The sequence below is a fragment of the Eleutherodactylus coqui genome, chromosome 2 (genome assembly GCF_035609145.1).
Source record: "Eleutherodactylus coqui strain aEleCoq1 chromosome 2, aEleCoq1.hap1, whole genome shotgun sequence".
NCBI classification, from domain to species: domain Eukaryota; kingdom Metazoa; phylum Chordata; class Amphibia; order Anura; family Eleutherodactylidae; genus Eleutherodactylus; species Eleutherodactylus coqui.
Window position 1 is genome coordinate 50,151,534 of NC_089838.1, and position 22,417 is coordinate 50,173,950.

The 22,417-nt window shown below is 50.4% G+C and overlaps 1 protein-coding gene across 1 annotated transcript in view; it reads left to right on the forward strand.

Annotated features, from left to right (window-relative positions):
• Positions 1 to 21,814, forward strand: part of OVCH1 (ovochymase 1) — a 68,405-nt gene extending 46,591 nt beyond the window's left edge. Inside the window, exons 23-27 of the mRNA XM_066589253.1 lie at positions 5,176 to 5,404; positions 6,959 to 7,116; positions 7,846 to 7,941; positions 18,594 to 18,727; positions 21,656 to 21,814. Of these exons, the coding sequence (XP_066445350.1) occupies positions 5,176 to 5,404; positions 6,959 to 7,116; positions 7,846 to 7,941; positions 18,594 to 18,727; positions 21,656 to 21,814 (776 nt within the window). The remainder of the gene's footprint in view (positions 1 to 5,175; positions 5,405 to 6,958; positions 7,117 to 7,845; positions 7,942 to 18,593; positions 18,728 to 21,655) is intronic.
• The last annotated feature ends 603 nt before the right edge of the window (positions 21,815 to 22,417 follow it).

A 22,417-nucleotide genomic window follows, 5' to 3' on the forward strand; every position in this document is an offset into this window, starting at 1 on the left:
ACATCTCTGAACCCACCTAACAGCCGCGTCAAACGACTTGTAAACCACTGAACACAACTCTGGCGCAATTCCATCATTCACTGACTCACCTTTCGGATACGAAAGATGGTGAATCAACCGATATTTGCCCTGTTCCTTTTTCGGGACCACTCCCAACGGGGAAACGACTAAATTAGGAACAGGCGGAGTGGCAAAAGGCCCTGCCATGCGCCCCAGAGCCACCTCTTTAAACAACTTCTCCCTTACAACTGCAGGGAAATCCCTTGCTGAACGTAAATTTTTAACCGTAGGGGGAACCCGATGCTCTGGCTCCGGTATCCGAAAGCCTTCCGAAAACCCCTGCAACAACAAATGCCCCTTTTCTGTGTCAGGATATCTACTTAGAAAGGGGGCCATCTCGCGAACTCTCCCCGGCGTCCTCCCTTTTTCCTTCAGTACCCCCAATCTTTCCCTTTCCTCGGCGAAAACACTTGGACGCCCCATGGGAAGACCCGCTGCAAATGGAGCAATTGTGTTTGAAGCGACAACTTGCCCCAAACTTGCACTGGCCCTCATTATATTGCCAGCAAAACCCAGCTTTCCTCTGCCCCAGCGCCCCTGTGCTTCCTGCCGAACTCCCTCCGGTAGCTGAGCCGGATAATCCGGCGGCCCCGGGAAAGGACTGTCCGAAACGCGTAGCCGCCATAACTTTTAGCCATAACCCAATATCTTTATGATCCCAACGGATACTGGGACGCACTGCTTTCCGCTGACGAAACTGCTCGTCGTACCTCAGCCATGCCTGACCGCCATAAGTCCTGTACGCCTCCCCGATGGAGTCCAAATAACAAAAAAGCGCAGAACAATTCTCCGGCGCCCTCTCCCCAATCACCCCCGCTAATATTGCAAAGGCCTGTAGCCAATTTGCAAATGTCTGCGGAATAAGCCGCCAACGCTTCTTCTCCTCTTCATCCTTCTTTGTCTCCGTCCGCTTCCCCTTCTCCAAATTAAACTTCTCAAGAGGCAATAAGGAAAAAATCTCCACATACTCGTCCTTCCAGATTTTTTCCCTTACCTCTTTCTTGAGATGCGCCCCCAACGGACCTTCAAAACAAACATACACCTCTCCCCTGGCCTTATCGTCGAGCCGAATAGCCTCGCCATCCTTTTCCGTCTGAACTGCAACAGTAACGCCTGTACTCCACACACTACCTGGAACCTCCACGACTCCAGAGCTACCCCCGACCGCTACCTCATTTCTAGCAACCTGCGGTATCCATGACGCAACCGGGGACGGGGCCCCCGCCCCCAAGCCCCCTTCACACCGCTGTAACAATTGCCGAACATTTCCCATAAGCTCCCTTAACTCACCCCCAAATACCCCCCTTAAAAGACTATCCTCCCCCATATTAACACCTGCTCCCCTTAACTGACCCACAAATGCATCATTAGACAAACAAGACAATGAGCCTTGCTCACCTGGCTGCATGGAGGCTGTGTCCCCACCAGCCGGCCCTGCGAGGTCCTGGGCATCCGCGTCGCTGCTGGTCCCATCCGAATCCTCCTGCTCCCGGCGACTTTCCTCCCACTGTGGAACGATCACCACCGACCGAAGCCTGCCCGCGCTCGTCCCTGCGGGTTCCTGATCGATCTGTCGACGACTTTTGCTGGACCCGGTCCGCCCCCTGGCCGGCACTTCACCAACAAGGGCCACCGTGCTGCTTCTCCTCCTCTCTCTGCCGCTGCCTCCGGCTCTCCCAGCCGTCTCTGCCGTCTGCGATCTGCTGCTGGATGCTCCCCCGGCCGGTACATCACCGGGGGAGACATCCGTCCTGGAATTCTCCGCCATGCTGCCCGACGCCGCAGGCCCCGCCCCCCGGCGGGGACGAGTGTTCCTGCTCGCCGTGCTCACCGGTGGCTGTATAGGACTCCTCCGCAGCCGCGCCTCCCGTCCCCGAGGCTCGGAGAGGGAAACGGAACTGCAAGAGTCCCCTGAGGGACTCCTGAGCCGCCGGCAAGCCCTGGGAGCGCTGTCCTCCGCAACAAGTCTCTGGGGCGGTCGTGCCCGACGTGCTCTCCGCTCAGGCTCACGTGGTCCCGATGTCACCGCTGCTTCTGCTGCCGCTGCCGCTCCGCTCCCCAGCGCTCCTGCCACTTGAGCCTGCAGCCAGTCAGGACCGTACCGGCTTGCCGCTGCCCTGAGCTCCTCCAGCATGTTCTCCACGTTTTCCATCTCCAAGGTTAGTTTTTTCCTGCTCTCACGCTCTGTACACTGCACTCTCTGCTATCTCCTCTCAAGGTGACCACCCACGAAGCACCCCCTCTTTATATAACCCCCCTCCCACTAAACTTTCCACCTATCCTGACCCTCACCTCTACCTTCTAGCACTTTCTATCTCCACCTACTCCCAACATTAACCCCTTCCTGACTACCGGCTATCTGGCCCCCCTCGTCATGCCGGGCTTCCTCTTAAAGGGGCCACGACCCCTCCCGCTCCAGCCCGTGACTTTCCTCTGCTATGCCTCTTGAGAAGTTCCCTGCAAAGCATAAAGGCAGACGCTTTGCACTCAGAAACGGAGGCGGGGGAAGACAGTATGTCACTCTCATTCCCGAAGAGGAAAGGGGTTCGAGAATGATGCTATACCACAGGGCCCTGGTGGACAAACTGATGGTAAACTTCCCATCCGACAGCGCTAGTGGCAGAAGGCGCAGTTCCGAGGGCCAGGTAGCAGGGGAGGCGCAGAGATCAGGCAGCATGTACAGCGCAGGCAGGGGAACATTCTCCAAGGCCTTTGCCAGCTTTATGGCTCCCCAGCAAGACTGTGTCACCGCTCCCCAGTCAAGGCTGAGTCGGCGGGAGCACTGTAAAAGGATGGTGAGGGAGTACGTAGCCGATCGCACGACCGTCCTCGGTGACGCCTCTGCCACCTACAACTACTGGGTGTCGAAGCTGGACACGTGGCCTGAACTCGCGCTGTATGCCCTGGAGGTGCTTGCTTGTCCTGCGGCTAGTGTCTTGTCAGAGAGGGTGTTTAGTGCGGCTGGGGGAATCATCACGGATAAGCGTACCCGCCTGCCAACCGACAGTGCCGACAGGCTTACACTCATCAAGATGAACAAAGCCTGGATTTACCCAGACTTCTCTTCTCCACCAGCGGACAGCAGCGATACCTAAGCAATACGTAGGCTGCACCCGCGGATGGAAGCACCGTTCTCTATCACCATCAAAAACGGGGACATTTTTGCTTCATCAATCTGTGTATAATATTCCTCCTCCTCCTCCTGCTCCTCCCCCTGAAACCTCACGTAATCACGCCGAACGGGCAATTTTTCTTAGGCCCACAAGGCTCAGTCATATAATTTTTCTAAACAATTTTTATACATTTCAATGCTCATTAAAGCGTTGAAACTTGCACCTGAACCAATTTTTATTTTAACTGGGCTGCCTCCAGGCCTAGTTACCAATTAAGCCACATTAACCAAAGCGATTAATGGGTTTCACCTGCCCTCTTGGTTGGGCATGGGCAATTTTTCTGAGGTACATTAGTACTGTTGGTACACCAATTTTTGGGGGCCCTCGCCTACAGTGTAATCAAATTAATTTTTAGCCCACCTGCATTACAGCTGACATTACCTCAGCTGTGATGGGCAATGCAATGGGATATATTTATGTACTGCCGGTGGCTTCCTGGCACCCACCCATGCTGTCGGTCCACACGGAGTTGTAACTACATGTGTCCACTTCTAAAGAACCCCAGTCTGACTGGGGCATGCAGTGTGGGCCGAAGCCCACCTGCATTAAACATGACATTACCTCAGCTGTGATGGGCAATGCTATGCGATATATTTATGTGCCGCCGGTGGCTTCCTGGCACCCACCCATGCTGTCGGTCCACAGGGACTTCACAATAGGGAGTTGTACCTGCCTGTGTCTATGAATTAAAAAGCCCAGTCAGGTTGGGGCATGCAGTGTGGGCCGAAGCCCACCTGCATTTAATCTGACGTTAGCTCTGCTGTCCAGGGCACTGCAATGGGATACATTTATGTACAGCCGGTGGGTTCCAGGGAGCCATCCATGCTGTGGGTGCACACTGAATTCCCATTGCGGAGTTGGGGATTCCCAGTTGTACCTGCCTGTGACTATTTATAAAAAAACGCGGTCTGACTGGGGCATGCAGACACCTTGACAGAATGAATAGTGTGTGGCACATAGGTTTCCCATTGCTATGCCCACGTGTGCAGCTCCAGATGGAGGTGGCACAGGATTGGATTTCTCATTGCTTCTGTACAGCATTGTGGGCTATCGCCCCGCCCCTTTTAAAGAGGGTCGCTGCCTAGCCGTGCCAACCCTCTGCAGTGTGTGCCTGCGGTTCCTCCTCATGGCAGACGCACTTATAAATAGACATGAGTGTGGCGTGGCATGAGGGCAGCTGAAGGCTGCGCAGGGACAATTTGGTGTGCGCTGTGGACACTGGGTCGTGCAGGGGGGGGGAGGGTTGGGCAGCATGTAACCCAGGAGAAGTGGCAGCGGAGTGTCATGCAGGCAGTGATTGTGCTTTGTTGGAGGTAGTGTGGTGCTTAGCTAAGGTATGCATTGCTAATGAGGGCTTTTCAGAAGTAAAAATTGTTGGGAGGGGGGGGGGGGGGCCCACTCTTGCCGCTGTTGTGGCTTAATAGTGGGACCTGGGAACTTGAGATGCAGCCCAACATGCAGCCCCTCGCCTGCCCTATCCGTTGCTGTGTCGTTCCCATCACTTTCTTGAATTGCCCAGATGTTCACAAATGGAAACCTTAGCAAGCATCGGCGATATACAAAAATGCTCGGGTCGCCCATTGACTTCAATGAGGTTCGTTATTCAAAACGAACCCTCGAGCATCGTGAAATTTTCGTCCCGAGTAACGAGCACCCAAGCATTTTGGTGCTTGCTCATCTCTAATTATTACTTTTAAAAAAACTGTATATAGGTGTGAAACTGTTTTTTGAAGAGAAAAGCTATGAATTTATAGCCCTTCAACAAAAATCAACTTAAAATGCCAACAACGCCTTCAAGTCTCGGATCATTCTCATGAATGCATTCCGAATTCCTAATAATTCCAATGCTCGTGAGCAGAATATCAAGATGTCACCGACACGCGGAGCTCACGCTGTTCTTTTAAACACGATTATGATTTTATTTGTTTTTTTATTTTTATAGAAAACTGTGGGACCTCTTATGTGGATCCCATGCCAACATTCAAGTCCACCTCCATGGCTGAAGTTGTTATAGACGAGAAAGGGACACCCCGAGTTGCCGGAGGTCAAGTTGCTGCCTCAAAGTCCTGGCCTTGGATTGCCAACCTTCTGGACCAATGGGGAAAGTCTTTCTGTGGGGCATCAATCATCCATAAGAAGTGGCTACTGACTGCGGCACACTGCAACTTTGTGTAAAGGTTTTTTTTATCTTAAATTGAGCCTCCAGGCCAGGAGAATCAAGGATGGCTGAACCATTTTTCTAACTACCTAATGCAAACAGTGCATAGTATACATCAATAGTCTGAGACCCTATATGGTGCTCTGATTGGTCAATGCTGCTCATGTGGGCAGCCCTGACTAATCAAAGCAGCTGTAGTCTTAAACTAACGATACAAACTAATGCACAGTGGGCATCATGCGGTCAGAGAAGCTGGTGCGGCCGTCTGTGTTTCTCCAGGCCCGGAGGGCCGCTTTACTTCATAGTATAGATTATTTGGAAGGTGTTGCATGTAAAATATGCTAATGTTCAGCCCTACATATGTGTCTTCCTTACTGGGTTATTAAAGAGATATGCCGGTTTCAAAACAAATCGTTGAAACTCCCTAAATCGACTGCTGTCAGTACGAAGAGCCGTTCTCCACCATTACACTACCTCCAGCCTGTAATTTACCTACCCTCCTGACTGAAGTCCCACTTCCGCCCGCAGCTTTTCAGTATGGCATTTTCTGCACAGCCTCCATGACAGCCATGGCTAACCATATCTATGTGTGACCTGTGCAATGACCCAGAGCATCGGCCAACATCTTGTAGGAGGGGGTATCACGCAGATGTAGGCTGGGGACAATCGACCTTCTAAAGGTCTACCTGGCGAGCCCCTATGCAGAAACCTCTATTGGAGCTACATTAATCATTCTCATCACAGCTCTGATTCTTTCCCTCTGATGTAAGGAGGCAGCAATGTCAGCCCATCGGCGCACCCGCAACACAATCACTTAGTTCTGCTACTGTATTTATAATTTAAGCTTGGTTCTGTCAATATATTTATATTGGTTCTGGTATTGAATCCATGCACTGAGGTTGGTTTGTGCTTTGTGTGTGTGTATATGTGTAATTAGCTTGGTTCTGGCACTGTAGTCATGTTATGAGCTTGATTCTGGTGTTGTAGTTATGTACTGAGCTTGTTTCTGGTACAGCATTTTCTCCCTGAGTTGTTCTGGTATCTTGCACAAGCAGAATCCTGGCAGACTGCTCCATAGTTATATATGTATAATTTTTTTTCTTCTTATGATGGAGGGGAAGCAAAGAAAATTCCACGCAAGATGCCATCCAACCTAAGGCCAGCACTGTTGACAGCCATGTACTACCCAAAATCCAGTGCTGCCAACCTTTAGCAATGCCTGTTCATGCAAAGCTCTCATTGGTCTACATAAACCTTTACCTTTATGCTACCGGAATACCTCTTTAACTGTGTCAAGAATGTGGCTTTTGAAAATGATCCCTAAAAATTCCCCAGACATCACATTATAGGAAATGCAGTGGATTACAAAGCATTTTGGCGCAATCTCAGTGGAACGGTGTCGGGGGATTTGCATGCTCGGCATCGCTTACAACAACGGCAGCTGCAACTGCTGGGAAACTGCCATCGTGTAGCATTTGGGGCAAGGATTACTAACTATATATCTGAAATCTCCAAGACTTTGTTTTGAAAAGGTCCGGAAGTCCTATAAATGTTCCTTTATTTGCAGTGTGGGCTCAGACAGAGCCATCGTAGGACAGACGGACCTGACCAAGAGGACAGAAGCCATAGTTAGGAGATCATACGTTCACGAACTGTACAGTGAAGACCTGCTTCCTCCAGATTATGACATCTGCCTACTAGAGCTTGAGTCTCCCCTTCTCCTAGGTAAGAATTTCAGCTACAGAACATCCAGGAGATCTATTAACGGGGTTGTATCAATATCTGATAGGTGGGGAGTCTGAGTACCCGACCAAGCGAGCAAATTGGCCCTTATTTTTGAATATTGGCGTATATTGCGCCAAATGGATGAGGTTGTTCGTTTTTGTTTTTGTTTTGGCACAAACTATTTGTAAATTTGTCTAACCCTCCGTGCGCCTTTATTCTGAGGCAGTTTTAGATACAAATCTGTCATTTACGAATGCGTTTATAAGGGCCATTGTCTACCCAGGCACAGTGCCACAAGTCTGGTTGTGTCTGGGTCTGGTACAACAGTTCAGACCCATGTAAGTCTATAGGACTAAACTTTTGTATCAGGCACAGCCATGTTTATTTCAGCTGCTTGTTGAGCATGTTGGGAGTCCGCCCCCCAACAATAAATATTAATGGCTATCATAAGGATGACAGCCAACATGGCCACCAATACTGTTCCAATAGGGTCTGTTACCCAGCTTTCACAGATGGAGCGTGAGCTGTGTCATTGGATTAGTAGGTAGTGTCACCCTACAAGGGGGGATCACAACTGTGTCAGGACATGTCAAGCTCCTCGCCTCTTCCAGTTGCCACCACTTCTAAAATCTGACTCCTTCACATGTGGGCTCCTTCACACAGGAGTGTAATGCACATAATACACATTAAATAGAAGCCATTGATACATGGAATTGTCTTCTCTTCTAGGTGACTCCATTGCAGTTATATGTTTGCCACAAGACATCGAAGAGTTTGAGCCTGATGGCTGTCTGACGGCGGGATGGGGGGCCACCAAAGGAAGAAGTAAGATAGCTAACATTACCAGTGACGGTAAACTGTACTGTAGTAATGCCGAAGGAAGCATACCTGCTTTTACTTAAGCAACAACTAAGGGTTGGGTCTTATAGGGGTCCTGGCCCACCCAATGATCAGCTGAATGCAGGGGCTGCAACACTCTACTGGGCACCTTATCCCCTTTTTTGTTTTCAAGAGCACAGTGCCATACATAAGGTTGTGGTGGTACCTGGTACTGCTGAAGCAGGTGGCGGTATAATGTATGGTGCGGCGGTGACAGATGGAGGCCGCACATTTTATAGAAATTAAACTGCACTAAATAAACTGGAATTTTGTGCCACTCCATGGGAGGGTACGAATACGATTAACGTTACATATAATTAACTGGAATTTCCCACATAACATATGTCTCCATAGAACAGTCTCTGTACTCCGCACATGGGGGATCAAGGCACCATAGGTGCAGGATACATCTCCTCTACTAAGAGGGAGACGGAGGAGCTGTTTGTGATGAGGCGGTCTGACCAGGGGCTAATACTGTCTTGCTCTCCTCTTTATTGCCTCTGCAAGAGATTTGGGGCCTAATTTAGATACCTGAGACAAAGAAAAGAAGCCGTTGCCAATAGCAACCAGTCAGATGCTGCTGCAGGCTAAAAAATGAGATCTGTGCTGTGATTGGCTGCACACAGGACATGTGACCTGCTCAGCAGAGGCGCCTCTCTCCTCACTGGCTGCTCCCTGAGGTACATTGCAGGCAGCCATTTTAGGTGGTGATGTGTGTCCAGGAGAGAGAAGCTTGTGTATTGTCAGTGACCCCATGTTATGTGATGGAGATTCTGCTATTACACCGCCGGTATTATTAATAGTGTCCCCTATATCAGCCCCAGTAGTAATGGCACCCCCCTGAAACCGGTACTGGTGTATCTTGAAGCCACTGGAAGCAAGGGGTTTGACAGGAGGAACGCCCCTGTCACACCCCTAGCTCCCGATTGGCAGCAAGATGTTGTCTGAGTAGCTGCAGCGCTCCCAGCAATGAAGAATTGCTGGGAGCGCTGTCCCTGTTGCCATGTTTCCCCTGGTGCCCTGCTACACTCTTCGGCCCCTTCATCGGATCACAAGCGCTGTCTGTGGGGCCATGTCCCCTGTGCAGTACAGGAACTCTAGGGACCCCTTCACAGTGTTGTCCGGCGGAGTAAGATGCAGTGCTGATGAGCCCCTGCTGCAGGACACATAATTGCCGAGCGGGGGTCCTCCTGTCTCCGCTGTTGCCTCCTGCGCGCTCCCTGCTGTGCTGGCGAGGGAGCCCAGTGGCTGCTCAGCGCTGTGCTGGCGAGGCATCCAGCTGCCACAACAGAGCAGCAGCCGACGGAGCGCCCGTCATGCGGAGGCACCCTCCCAACGGTACTACACAGCAGCTGCAGCAGCCCAAGGAGCGCCACAACCAGCCGAAGCACCAGGCACTGCAGCAGCAGAGCCCACTGAGCCGCACACATGGGCAAAGCAGCAGCCGACTGAGTTGCTGCTTGGTGAGTTAGACAGCTGGGGGGATGGAACACCACACTCGCAGCCAATCAGGAGCTAGGGGTGTGACAGGGCCATCCCTTTCTTAAAGCCCTGTCACACCCCAAGCTTCCGGTGGCGTCAAAATACACCAGTACCCTCGAAGCATATATTGTATTTCAGCCGCACTTCAGTAGCGGTGAGCGATTCCAGCAACCTCATTGGTTGTTGGGTACACACACCCCTTTTGAGATGTGCACGAGTGGTAGTTCACGAGCCCTGCAGGCCGTGCACGAGTGCATGCTCACAAGCCCTGCGGGTACTTGCATAACCGCCAGCGGCCCCGGTAGGAGTGTCGACGGTACCCTGCAGCGGCTTCCAGCGTTAGAGTTGTGCTCTGTTGTCCGGTGTTATCACCCCCCTGCAGGCTGCTGTTCCCTGTTGTGAATTCAGCACAGCAGTCGTGCTCACTTCATGTACTCTGGCCGGGTCTGAGCCCCGACTGTCCGCACTGATCCACCTTTCTATTATAAGGCAGACGGGATGTAGCGGATCTGGCGATCTATATAGACTGGGGGGACTTACCCACTAAACCCACTCCCCATTAAACAAAGACCAATACAAGTATATGCTGGCGTATTGTGGGTAGGCCACAGCCTTTATTTAACCGTATAAAATTTTAACCGTTAATCCTTTTCTTTTTCTCCTTCCATGCCAAATATTAAAATGTCCAATTCTAACCAAAACGTTCGCTGTATAACTGAGGCGTAAGAAGGCCCCCTAACGGCCTGAAAAGCCCTTCCATTCCTTGCTGGCATGGAAGTCCTAAAATTCCGCCACGAAGGATGCAGCATATTCCTATGCTGCACTCCGCCCCCCACATGCCAGCAAAAGAGCCGACTCTACCCCATCCTGCAACCTGGACAGAAATGTATCTAGCCCTATATCACTAAGATGCACCCCGTCACCTCGCATCATCCCGCGCTCTCTCCTTTCCAACTCCCAATGACGTATGGCTACTCCTCCTAACGCTTGCACGTGCTTGGACAATCTGAAATTAACGGTCCTCCGAACTCGCTCAATCGCTTCGTTGTCTCTCACCTCTCTCCAAATTCTTCTTGCCACAATGTCCGACTACACAATTACGACTCTCTTAAAAAACTGTTTGAACCGATATATGTCCTCCTTCATCAACGCAATGAGCTCAGCTACTTCAATCCTTCTGATATCTTTTCCTCCTAAAATCACTCTATCCTTATTCCAGCTGCTGATTTTTAAGACCTCCTGAAGCAGCCTGGGCCATTGTAAGCCTCTGATACCGTGCCAACGTACTTGAACATTGAGCCCTAAATTCGCTCCGATAGGCCTATTTCAGGCTCTCCTTTCCGCCCAGTATATATAAGAGTGGCCTACCACCCATACTGTCCAATCTGACACTGTAAATAAAATAAAAGCAAAACACCGAAAACACAAATCGCAACACAGTGGCAATTTCTAGAAAACTCTCAAATCCGGTCGAACATATGACCGGTACGCATCTGATCTCCAATGACCCACCTTTTTGACACCCTCAATGCACGTAAAAGCGGACGTCGCAGCTCCAATCCTGAATGAGTGCGATCCGAATTCTGTAGGATTAAGGCCTAGTTTTCTTATGCTACCACGCATGACCGCTGTGAATTGATATCTCGTTAGAAGAAGGCCCGACGCATGTCTCAAAACGGGCCCGTCCCGCAATGTCGCCCCGACAATTCTGTTATAAGTGACACCGGGCACCACTTTGTCCCCAATTTGTCTATCCTGATCCATTCACCCATCCCGTGTATATCGGTTTTTGATCTTCTAACACATATCTTGATACAGTCTCCGTCAGCTACCACGTCTGCGAAAAGCAGTCCACCGGGTCTCGCTTTGCACGCCGACACTAACTCCCTTATTCGCAACGCTGCGAAAAAAGGCAAGTGAAAAGGCCACTCGGAAGAGCTCCGCTTCGGAGCCCTCCGTGCAGACTGGCTCTAACACGTCGAGTATAGCATTCAATAATTCAAACGTAATCGGGCGCCTGCTGTCCTTGGTCGCCTTGTCCTTCCTCCACCCTTTTACCTTTGCCCGAAAACGAAGTCCTTCGTCACGTCCCTTGATCCGTGTAAACGTAACAAAAAGGCTATAGCCGATAGCTGTTTTTTCGCCGCGTCCGCTGATGCCCCGTTTGTCCGCATTGTCCCGCTGTCGCTAACATTCTTTCCATACGTTGTTATATTGTCTCCATGTGGTACTTGTTACTGACGCTTTAACGAGAGCTAAGCGCTCTCTTCTATCATTTCCCACAAGAAAGCAGGGCAACATACCCCCTCGACATCCGCTGTCGGGTGCAGCTCCCTGAAATTCGACATCCGAAAACGAGAAAGAGCATCAGCCATTGCATTCAAGTAAGCAGGGACATATCTCACTTTAAACTTAACGTTGTGCTGTAAACACCGTAAAATCAAATGGCGTAATGCTGCCAGCACCAACGTTGACTATGTCGATTGCTTGTTGACCGCCTGTACCACCAATTGATTATCCGACCAAAACAGATATTACTGTTGGCCAACTTTTGACCCCATATTTCCATAGCCACCATTAACGGGAAAATCTCCAATAATTCCGTGTTCTTTATCCACTCTCTTTCTCTCCATGCTCCGGGCCATGCAGCACAACACCACCGGTCACCAAATATCACTCCAAATCCATCTGAGCCAGCTGCATCCGACACCAAACCGATCTCCTCGTTTTCCCTTTCCTCATCCGGACATATAACTTGCCCATTAAACGAACTCAGAAAACTTCCATATGTGCAGGTCCAACCTCATCCCTTTTGTCACCCTGAGAAACTGATGGGGTTCCCTTGCCCCTTTCGTCGCCATTGACAAACATTGGGAAAAAAGCTCGCCCCATATGAATGACTCTGAACGCGAAATTAAGTAAACCTAATAAAACATGTAGTTGATGCAGTGTGACCTTTCGTGAACTGCCGACCAACTCCACCACTTGCCGCAAACGCGCCACTTTGTCATCTGGCAAGCGGAAAATCATTTCCACTGTGTCAATTTCTATACCTAGGAAGCCTAACTCGACACGGAGCCCACCGTTTTTTCCCTCTGATAGTGGAACCCCAGCTTTCTGCATTAATGCGTGAAAAGACGAAAGCAGAAACTCACAGACCGTCGAATTTGCCTGTCCAACAAACAGAAAAATCAACTAGATAGTGCGACACCGATGAGATGCCCGTCTCCATTCTTAACATCCACTCCAAAGAGGAGCTGAAAACCTCGAAATAATACAACCCATTGGCAGGCACATATCAACAAAAAACTGGCCCTCGATGCCAAAGCAACCGCGCAATGGAATGACGCATATGACAACGCGCTTGTTCCTTTGATATTCCGTCGTTGACTGATTCACCCGACGAATAGGATAAGTGATGAATAAGGGCGCCCACCCACTGGCGATTTTTTTTTTTTTTTCTTTGCGTTTTGCGTTTTTCCTGCAGAGCAATTAGAATTGAATGTACTCCTGTCCACTGGCGTTTTGCGTTGCGTTGCGTTTTTTAACATAGGAACTGTCAGTTGCATATGTGTCCTTATTTTTCTCCTAATGCACCCATGAAAGTCAATGGAAATTAATGGAAAAGCCGCGAAAACGCGGCAAAAAACGCCGCGAAAAATGCGGGGAAAACGCCGCGAAAACGCGGCGTTTTTCACGCACGAAAATCGCAAACGCCAGTGGGTGGGCGCCCTAAGTGTGAAATTGCCCGTTTCCTTCTTCGGTACTAATCCCAAAGGGGAAACCCGCAAGTTCCCGAAAGGCGGCTCCTGAAATGGGCCCGACATTCGTCCCATTTCTACCTCCTTCAGCAACTCTTCCATCACTAACTCTTTATTATTGCGAGCGGATTTTAAATTATGGCAGCAACGACGCAGCGGAAACCGGGGAATGTGGAATGAAGAAACCTTCGGCAAAGCCCGCTCTAAGCAGGTTTGCTTCCAGTCTCCGGGGGTACCGGTCGAGCCACGGCTCCAGGTACCGGACGCTCACTGGCGTTCGTTCCTGTGCCGGGAACTCCCGTCGCTCGTTGGCGTCGGAAACAACGCAGCGCTGCGTGCGAACCTGCGCAGCTTGAACATTCGTGCCGAAATTTGCATGATGCATGCAAACGGCAGTGGCCTTCATTGAAGGTCCAGCATGAACCGGATGGCTTTGGGGCCACAGGAGCCTGCTGTCCGCTGGCGCCTGTGGCCGTTCCTTGAAAATAGGTTTCACCGGTTTCTGCGCCAGGATCAGGTGGATCCACACCTCCGTCGCCTTTGCCGCCCAGCTGATACGCTTTGAACCCGAGATCCTACGACGAAAATCCTCGTCGTAGCGCCACCAAGCCGATCCCCCGTGCAACTGATATGCACTGTGTATCGTGTTGATGTACACGAGCAGCTCAGGCCCCTTCTGCGGATGCTGTTTGCACACTACGTGTGCCAAAATCAAAAAGGCCTGTAACCAATTCCCAAAGGTTTTAGCCGCCTCGGGTTTCTTATCACTCCCACGCTCCGCGAACCGTTCCCTGTCGACTGACACGTGTTCGACGGATAACAGCGACCATATGTCCACATAGCATCCGCTTGCTATTTTCAACACCACCTCGTCCTCCAGTCCCGTATCCAACGGGGCTACGCCACAAAAAAGCGAGTCTGCTAATTTCAGACCCTCGCTCACTCCTGCCCCCGAAGGCAGGCACCTTTGTCCTTGTAGTGGACCACCAACCTCGGCCGAGGCCAACCTCCCCGGTTGATTATAGGACACTAGAAGCCCTTTATCCATATCGTAATTTTACCACCAACCTCGGGCGAGGCCAACTTCCCTGGTTGATTATAGGACACTAGAAGCCCTTTATCAATATCGTAATTTTACCACCAACCTCGGGCGAGGCCGACCTCCCCGGTTGTTCATAGGACACTAGATATCCATATAGTAATTTTCCACCAAAGCTCTCAGAGCCACCATAAAATCATCCTACCGGCTCGCGCCGGGCACATTATCCCAAACTGTATAAAATATATATATTTCTTTTGTTTGTGACTCACTCGCCTCGTTGACCTCCGGCATAGCCAAGGGAAAGTTGGGGGCAGGCAGTGATGATTGCTGGTAAACTCCTCGTGCCGCGTGTTATGCCGTGCGATTATCGTGGGGGATGCCCCGGCGCCTCGGGCTCCCTGGCCTTGTAGCCCCGCAGGCTGACATCCTGGTATTAGGTCTGCTACTACTCTCTCCTTGTCTGAAATCTGCAGAAGAAGCCGGTGAACGTGAAAAAAAAGTGCCTTGCGACCTGCGTGTCCAAATCTCGGTTGCTCCGCCTATCCCTCCGTGTTACCGCTTCTGACTGACCACTCCGTGCGAACTCTCGCGGGAACCTGCTTCTCCTATTCTCCACTCATGCTGCTGAGGAAGACGAGCTGCTACGCTCCTCCCGCGCGCTGTCTGTCCACCTTCCGCAACCGCTAGCCGCCTGCGCCTATCCTGCCCTAAATCCCTACAGCTGGTATGATGGGCGCGCCATGTGCTAGCATGCGCTGCGCAATCCTCCGGGGAGTTCCTCTCTGCACTGCTGCTAGCTGCAGCCCTGTAGTCCCTGCGCTTCGCTCTAGCTCCCCTGGGATGCCCAGGGCCCCCCCGCGCTGTGGCGCGAAAATTCGACGCCTTTTCCTCCCTGGCTGCCGCCCCCCCCCCCCCCCCCCACGCGCTGTGGCGCAAAAAATCGCCGCCTCTTCGCCCCTGGCTGCCGGGCCCCCCCGCGCTGTGGCGCGAAAATTGCCGCTTCCTCGACCCAGGCTGTCAGCCCCACCCGCTTTCCCCCCCCCCCCGCTGCTATCGGTGCGCGATGAGGGAGATGCACTTTCTGGCATCTCTCTCCTAACGGTTGCTGCAGATCCGCGGCCGGATCTACTTCCTGTGCGCATATCCCTACACGCGCCTGCCGCTCCACGTGGGGAGCGCTCCGGGACCTCGCTCCTCGCTCTGCCATCAGCCACGGGGATACCTCCCCCCGCGCTGGACTTACCCGACCTGGACCCCGCCGGACATCCACAGGTTGATGCCGTCCTCCCAGCTACCTCTGTCTCCTCCTGCTGGCTCCGCTTCCTCCCTACCACGCTGCAACCGCGCGGCGCTGCTCCTTACAGGTCGTTCTGTCTTTGGGCTGCCGGTACGTCCACCTCTCATCGCCACCGGGCTGGGGCTCAGTCGCGCTGGCGGGTTTCTTCTCCGGGTCGGTCTTCCGCATGGCTCTTCACTGCTGGGCAAAACTGGCTGGCTGCTACCTGCCCCGGCTTCCACTGCTGTCGTCCCAGAAAGGTCTTCAGCCATCTTCACGAGCCAGCTAGCGCCCTGGCTGGCCACCACGTCCCTGATCTTTTGCCTGAGCTCCTCCATTCTTCAGCTCTTCTGGGTCCGTCTTCACTCTTCTTCTCCACGGTCCAGACTGATCCTCCTCTTCCTTCTTCTTCCTCTCACTCTGTTAGCCCCTCTCCTACCCCTGGTCGCTTCCTCTCTTCTTGACTCCTTCCCCCAGTCCTCAGCATCTTCACTAGCACGTTTTGCTGCTATCTATACTTCTTCATTGCCGTGATCTCCTACAGCTCTTTAACACTGCTGTGGGGATGTAATTTTCGGATCCCTCACAGCGCTGTGATGGGAGGCCTGAACGGTGATGGGAAGCGTGACATCCACTTTGCAGGGCGTAAGGCTGTGTTCAAATCAGCACGTGCTTCCACAGCTCTGCTGAACTGTATTCTCGGCCACAAAGTCACGTGCTTCTCGTGCACGGCTCCGTGGAACTGCATCCTCGGGCACAAACCGTATCCTCGTGTACATCTCAAAACGGGGGGTGTGTACCCAATAACCAATGAGGTTGCTGGAATTGCTCATTGCTACTGAAGTGCGTCTGAAATACAATATATGCACCCCCGAAACCCACATACTTACCTCCTCCTTGTTGTCGAAGTGCCGCTCCTCCTTTTTTCGGCGCTGCTGCGGGCAGAAGTGTGTGCGTCCGGATGCATCCTTCTTTCTCCTCTCCTCCTGCAGAACCAAGGAGGAGAAGTCAGGGGAGGATGATCCCAAATGCACACACTGCTGTCAAAGTGTGCACCTGGAATGAGCGCTGCTAATAGCGCCGCTGAATGCTTGCTGGCCGGGGAGCCACGGCACCCTAGCCATCATTACCATGGTGAGAAGCCACCAATGTGCGTACCAACAGAGGGCTGTGTTCCCCCTCTGGCACGCGTGCCATAGGTTCACCACCACGATTATAGGTGGTCCTGAGCTCTGGAGGTCATCCGTGTGTTAATCCTCACTAGACATATATTCAAGACATATATTCAATAATAACAAAGGCTTGTCCGGCCGTATATCACTCTTATACTGAGCAAGTCTTACAAATATATTGTAACTGCATATGTTATGATCACACATGTTGAGCACCAAGATTTGACCACAGACTTAGTAGTAATCCGTATGAAGAATAATCAACACCAACAAGACCGTTTCTGGACGCAGTTTGTGTAGTCTGTGAAGTCCGTTACTTTAACGTGCTTTCAAAAACTCTAAGAATTTGGGCACAGAAACAGAGTCCATGTACTCGCAGGCCGGAGGACTATCTTGGTATATTGTTTGGGTACCCAATGTGACCTACAGCAGTACTGGGAACTCTGAAAGTATGCTCGCTCCAACCAGAAGCGTAGACGAGCGATGCCTCTTGTTCTGCCCATAGGGCTTTTGGTATTGGTCCGCTGTAGGGTCCAGACCACGATATACAGGAAGGGGGGTACCCTGTTTTGCTTCTCGCCATGCCAGAAGCCTGCTATACTCTGACTTCTGCCTGGAAACCAGACAGAGATCTACTAGGAGGTATGGAGCAGTCATACCCAGTGTAACGATCTAGTGTGGGTTTGGGGCCTCTTGTAGTAACCTGAGCGGACAGATAGCGTGGTCAGTAAAGCCAGAGGTTGGTAACTGGTTGGTAGCTATTGCAGTACAGAGGAGAGGGCAGGTAGCAAAGTCGGGGGTAGCAGTGCAGAGGAGCAGGCAGGTGGTGGAGCTTGACTATAAGCTGGGAGCTCAATAATCACACAATGAGGGAGGTACAAGGCCTGGCTTACATAGTGTGCCTAATCAAGGGAATGAGGCAGAGTCAGACAGGGAAACAGGAACTGGATTGCTGGGGCAAGAAACATGAAGTCAGGTTTATGCAGTGGAGCTATCCAAAGGACTGGATAGCTCAATAGGAAGAGCTACCGTCTGGAATACAGGAGCTCCTAGGTTCAAGCCTTGACACCCTGAGACCCCCAGCATATACCATCATGTTACCTGCTTTACCCCGATATTCTGCCACGGGGAGGAAGGGGGAGCGCTGACGGGACTCTGCGGTGAGCCTATCTAACAAATAGGCTCACCGCAGAGAATAGCGGCGTGCTGTGATTTAGATCCCGCGAGGTCCTGCAACGCTATGGAAAGCTTCACACAGCGTGATCCGCCTTGTGGATTATCGCCCTTGGACATGCAGCCTGACACAGGGCCCACATAATGCCAAACACCAGACCTTTTATAATGCTAGCTCTCATTAATAGTGAATATGACGACAATGCAGAGTAACATATGTGGGAAAGATTTATCAAAAGTGATGCAAAGGAAATGTGACGTAATTGTTCACAGCAACCAGTCGAAGTCCATCTTTAATTTTTCAGCAGCACTTTGGAAAATAAAAACCTGTTTGGGCAGCTTCTCCAATTTTCCTTTGCCCTGCTTTTGATAAATGTCTCCAACGGGGTCTTTACTGATGTGCTTAAGGGGTTTTGCCAGTCTAGGATATTGATGACCAATCCTCAGGATAGATCACCAATAGCAGATCAGTGGCGGTTCGCTGCTCAGGACCCCACCGATCAGCTGTTTGAAGAAGAAGCCTCAGTTCTCTGGTGAGTGCCACAGCCTCTTAAGTCCATAGCAGGCACAGTGCCATACAGTTGGTAGTAGCTGTGTTTTGTATAGCAGCTTAATCCCATTCACTTGTATGGGACGGAGCTGCACATAGGCCAGCACCACATAGAGATAAGAGAAACTGTTTTCCCTTTTAGGCATCTTTTCTTCTAAATTCCTTCAGCAAGCAAAAGTCCAGCTCCTGTCTAGAGAAGCCTGCAAGCGCTACTGGGGGCCCGATATAACGGAAAGGAACCTGTGTGCAGGAGCTTCAGGGGCTTCTTCTTGTCTGGTATGGAAGCTTATTTCTTTTCTTAAAGGGGTTGTCCCGCGGCGAAATGCAATTTTTTTTTTTTCAACCTACCCCCGCATTCTGCCCCATTAAAATCAATACCGTTTGTAATTTAAAAAAAAAAAAATGCTTACCTCCTTCCCAGTTCACGCAGCATCTTTTTTTCTTCTTTTAAAGATGACCGCCGGTCCTTTCCCAATGATGTACCGCGGTTTTCTCCCATGGTGCACCGCGGGTCTTCTCCCATGGTGCACCATGGGCTCTGTGCTGTCCATTGCCGATTCCAGCCTCCTGATTGTTTGGAATCGGCACACGTGATGGGGCGGAGCCAGAACGCCGCTCGTGCCCGGACCGACCAAAAGGGAGAAGACCCTTCTGCGCAAGTGCGTCTAATCAGGCGATTAGACGCTGAAATTAGACGGAGCCATGGAGACGGGGACGCCAGCATTGGAGTGGGTAAGTGAATAACTTCTGTATGGCTCATATTTAATGCAAGATGTATATTACAAGGTGCATTAATATGGCCATACAGAAGTGTATACCCCCACTTGCTTTCGCAGGACAACCCCTTTAAGCCCCATTTACACACAAAGATGATCACTCAAAATACAGTTTGAGTGACAGTTTTGAGCAATCATTTTCATAGCTACTAATGGGTATTAATGCCTATTAGTATCTATTTAGTTTCATTTGCATTTAAATGAAGCTCCCTTCGCTGTATACAGATAACAGCGGGTGGTCTGTTATCTGCATACAGCCCCTTTGTTCTCCTGCAGGACAGCAGCTGAAAACAATGTTATCAGCACTTCTGTGAAGAATCACAGGGTGCGGTCCCTGCTATCAGCTGTCAAGCCGAACAATGTTTTTTATGCTGAACTAAAAATCATCGTTCGGCTGAAAAGCTAATGATGGTAACATATACATGCATCGATGTGACATCGTGTGAACAAATTTTGAGCAATAATCATTGTGTGTAAATGGGCCTTAACTCTTAGATTTCATAGAACAGCAGTTTAGAGGGGTTTTCTGATAAAAAAAAAAAAAAGAAAACCTTGATGGTAGTGGGGGCAGATAAAAATATAAAATCAGCATTCATTATTCTGCACACACTACTCCCATCCATCCTCCAGCCGCTCCCGGTTTACATTGGCTGCAGCGATGACTTAAAGGATTGGCTACAGTGGTCCAATGAGTAACGTAAGGTCCTCAAAATGGATTGCCATCCGTGGCTTCCAGGAAAAGGGCCATATGGATTTGACTAGTATACGGGATGTCACTGAGCCCAGTTATACCTAGTGGCGTTGCAAGTCACATGACTCCGGCATCATGGTCGGTGAATTAATAAATTGTTTAAAACTGGAGAGTTAACTGTAAAAAAAAAAAAATTTGAAAACCCCTTTACTTACCTGCTTAAAGGGGTTGAATCAAAATACTTTGTTCACCTGTCCATCGGAGAGGTGGTAAGTCTGATCAGTGAGGGTCTTGGTGCTGAGCCCCTGCCACTTCTGAGAATGGGCGTTCCATGTCCCCCTCTCCTCCTCATTGCAGGTTCACTGCAGCCCCTGCAGGGTGGAAGAGATCAAATGGAGCAGTAGTCGGTGACCCCACTGATCAAACTTTTATCATGTGTCCTATGGATAGGTAGTAAATCTATTGTGGTACCAGTCTTTTAAGGCCCTCTCTCACAGGCTGATTGTCTGCCGGTTTACTGAGTGCCAATCATCAAATGTCATGCTGATTGGCGCTCATTACTTCTGTTCACATGTGACAACATTCAGTGCTATGGGTATGAAAGATCCTTAAAGGGGTTGTCCCGCGCCGAAACGGTTTTTTTTTTTTTTCAAACCCCGATGCAGGGACTTAAAAAAAAAACCGCACAGCGCTTACCTGAATCCCCGCGCTCCGGTGACTTCTTACTTACCGGTTGAAGATGGCCGCCGGGATCTTCACCCTCGGTGGACCGCAGGGCTTCTGTGCGGTCCATTGGCGATTCCAGCCTCCTGATTGGCTGGAATCGGCATGTGACGGGGCGGAGCTACACGGAGCCGGCATCCTGCACGAGCGGCCCCATTGAGAACAGAAGAAGACCCGGACTGCGCAAGAGCGGCTAATTTGGCCATTAGACGGCGAAAATTAGTCGGCTCCATGGAAACGAGGACGCTAGCAACGGAGCAGGTAAGTGAAAACCTTCTTATAACTTCTGTATGGCTCATAATTAATGCACAATGTACATTACAAAGTGCATTAATATGGCCATACAGAAGTGTATACCCCCACTTGCTGCCACGGGACAACCCCTTTAATACCATCGTCATCCCCATACAAATGTCATTTATGGACCGCATCTTTTCCTGTTTCACTGAAGAATAAGCTTTTTTTATGCCCACATAAAAGACCCAATCATACGAGGAGCGGGTGTCTGATGGCATACATATTCTGACAGACTGATTGTCGGCCCACATAAAAGGGTCTTTACTCTTAACCTTTCCAATCCACTGTCTGACGTCTAAAAACATTATGATTTAAGGCTGTACAGCTTCGATGTTGAAAGACGTCCGGCGGGGTTCTCTTACTGTATATTGCCAGCCTCTCTGCTGTTGGAGCCTATCCAATGTGTCACCTTATGCAGTCCTGGCTTTAGCCAGCATATAGCACCGTTGTATAACAGCAGAAAAAGAGTAAGCCCCCTAGGAAAACCAGGATACAAGTTGGATTGGAAAGGGTTAAATATACTGGTAATGGATGAATATTCTCCTTCCTGGCACGGAGGGGTTGCACTTTTATCACCATCCCAGCTAGACTTTGCTAGGAATTGATGTTCTTGCCCCTTCGCCATTAACACCCTTCGCTATAAGCGGAGCAGAAAGCACTTTGAGGGTCTCAGCGCTGCTATTTATTACAAGGTCACATTCATTTTACTTTTTGCAGGGAGATTCAGGAGGTCCGCTGATCTGCCGGTCACTAAACAAGTACAAGTTGGTTGGAGTGGTCAGCTGGGGAAGTGACGCTTGTGACCCCAATGCTCCCGCTGTATATTCATCAGTATCTAAGTACAGAAACTGGATAGAGCAACACACAGGGTTCTAATAAAAAAAATTAAAATTCACTTGGTCACACAATTTTTTTTAATACAACGAAATGAAGCTGCTTAGAGAGTATTAGTACCGCTATCATACAGATGAGGGGACGCTGCAGTGTGAGGAGTCCCTGCAGCTATCTATAGTGTCATCGGGGCTTTGTGGTAAAACTATGTTCTCCTCCTGACCATCTAAGCCTCTCTTAATACATCTTGTGATCTTGTTTTGCTTATAGGCAGGGTCTTCCTTTGCCCTCATGCTAGGCACCTTCCCTAGTTCTCACCCCTGGACTTGGTTACAGCCTTCGGGTATCTCGTCTCCGCACGCTAGATGTCAGCCTTGCTGGATCGGGTCATCACATATCCAGTAGGTTGACACAGTGGATCCATGTCTGCATTCATTAAAGGCACACTGCGGAAGGAATATTTGAAGAGAGGCTAACCAACCAGGAACTCCTCTCCTACCGATGCTAAGCTGACCAGTCTAGTCAAATGACCAACCCAACTAGATCAGCTGTGGGACAGTAACATAGCAAGTACTTCCACAACAAACTAGAAGATTGGAGATGGCGATACAAGAGGAGCATTCCTAACTAACACTACGTGTGACTGTA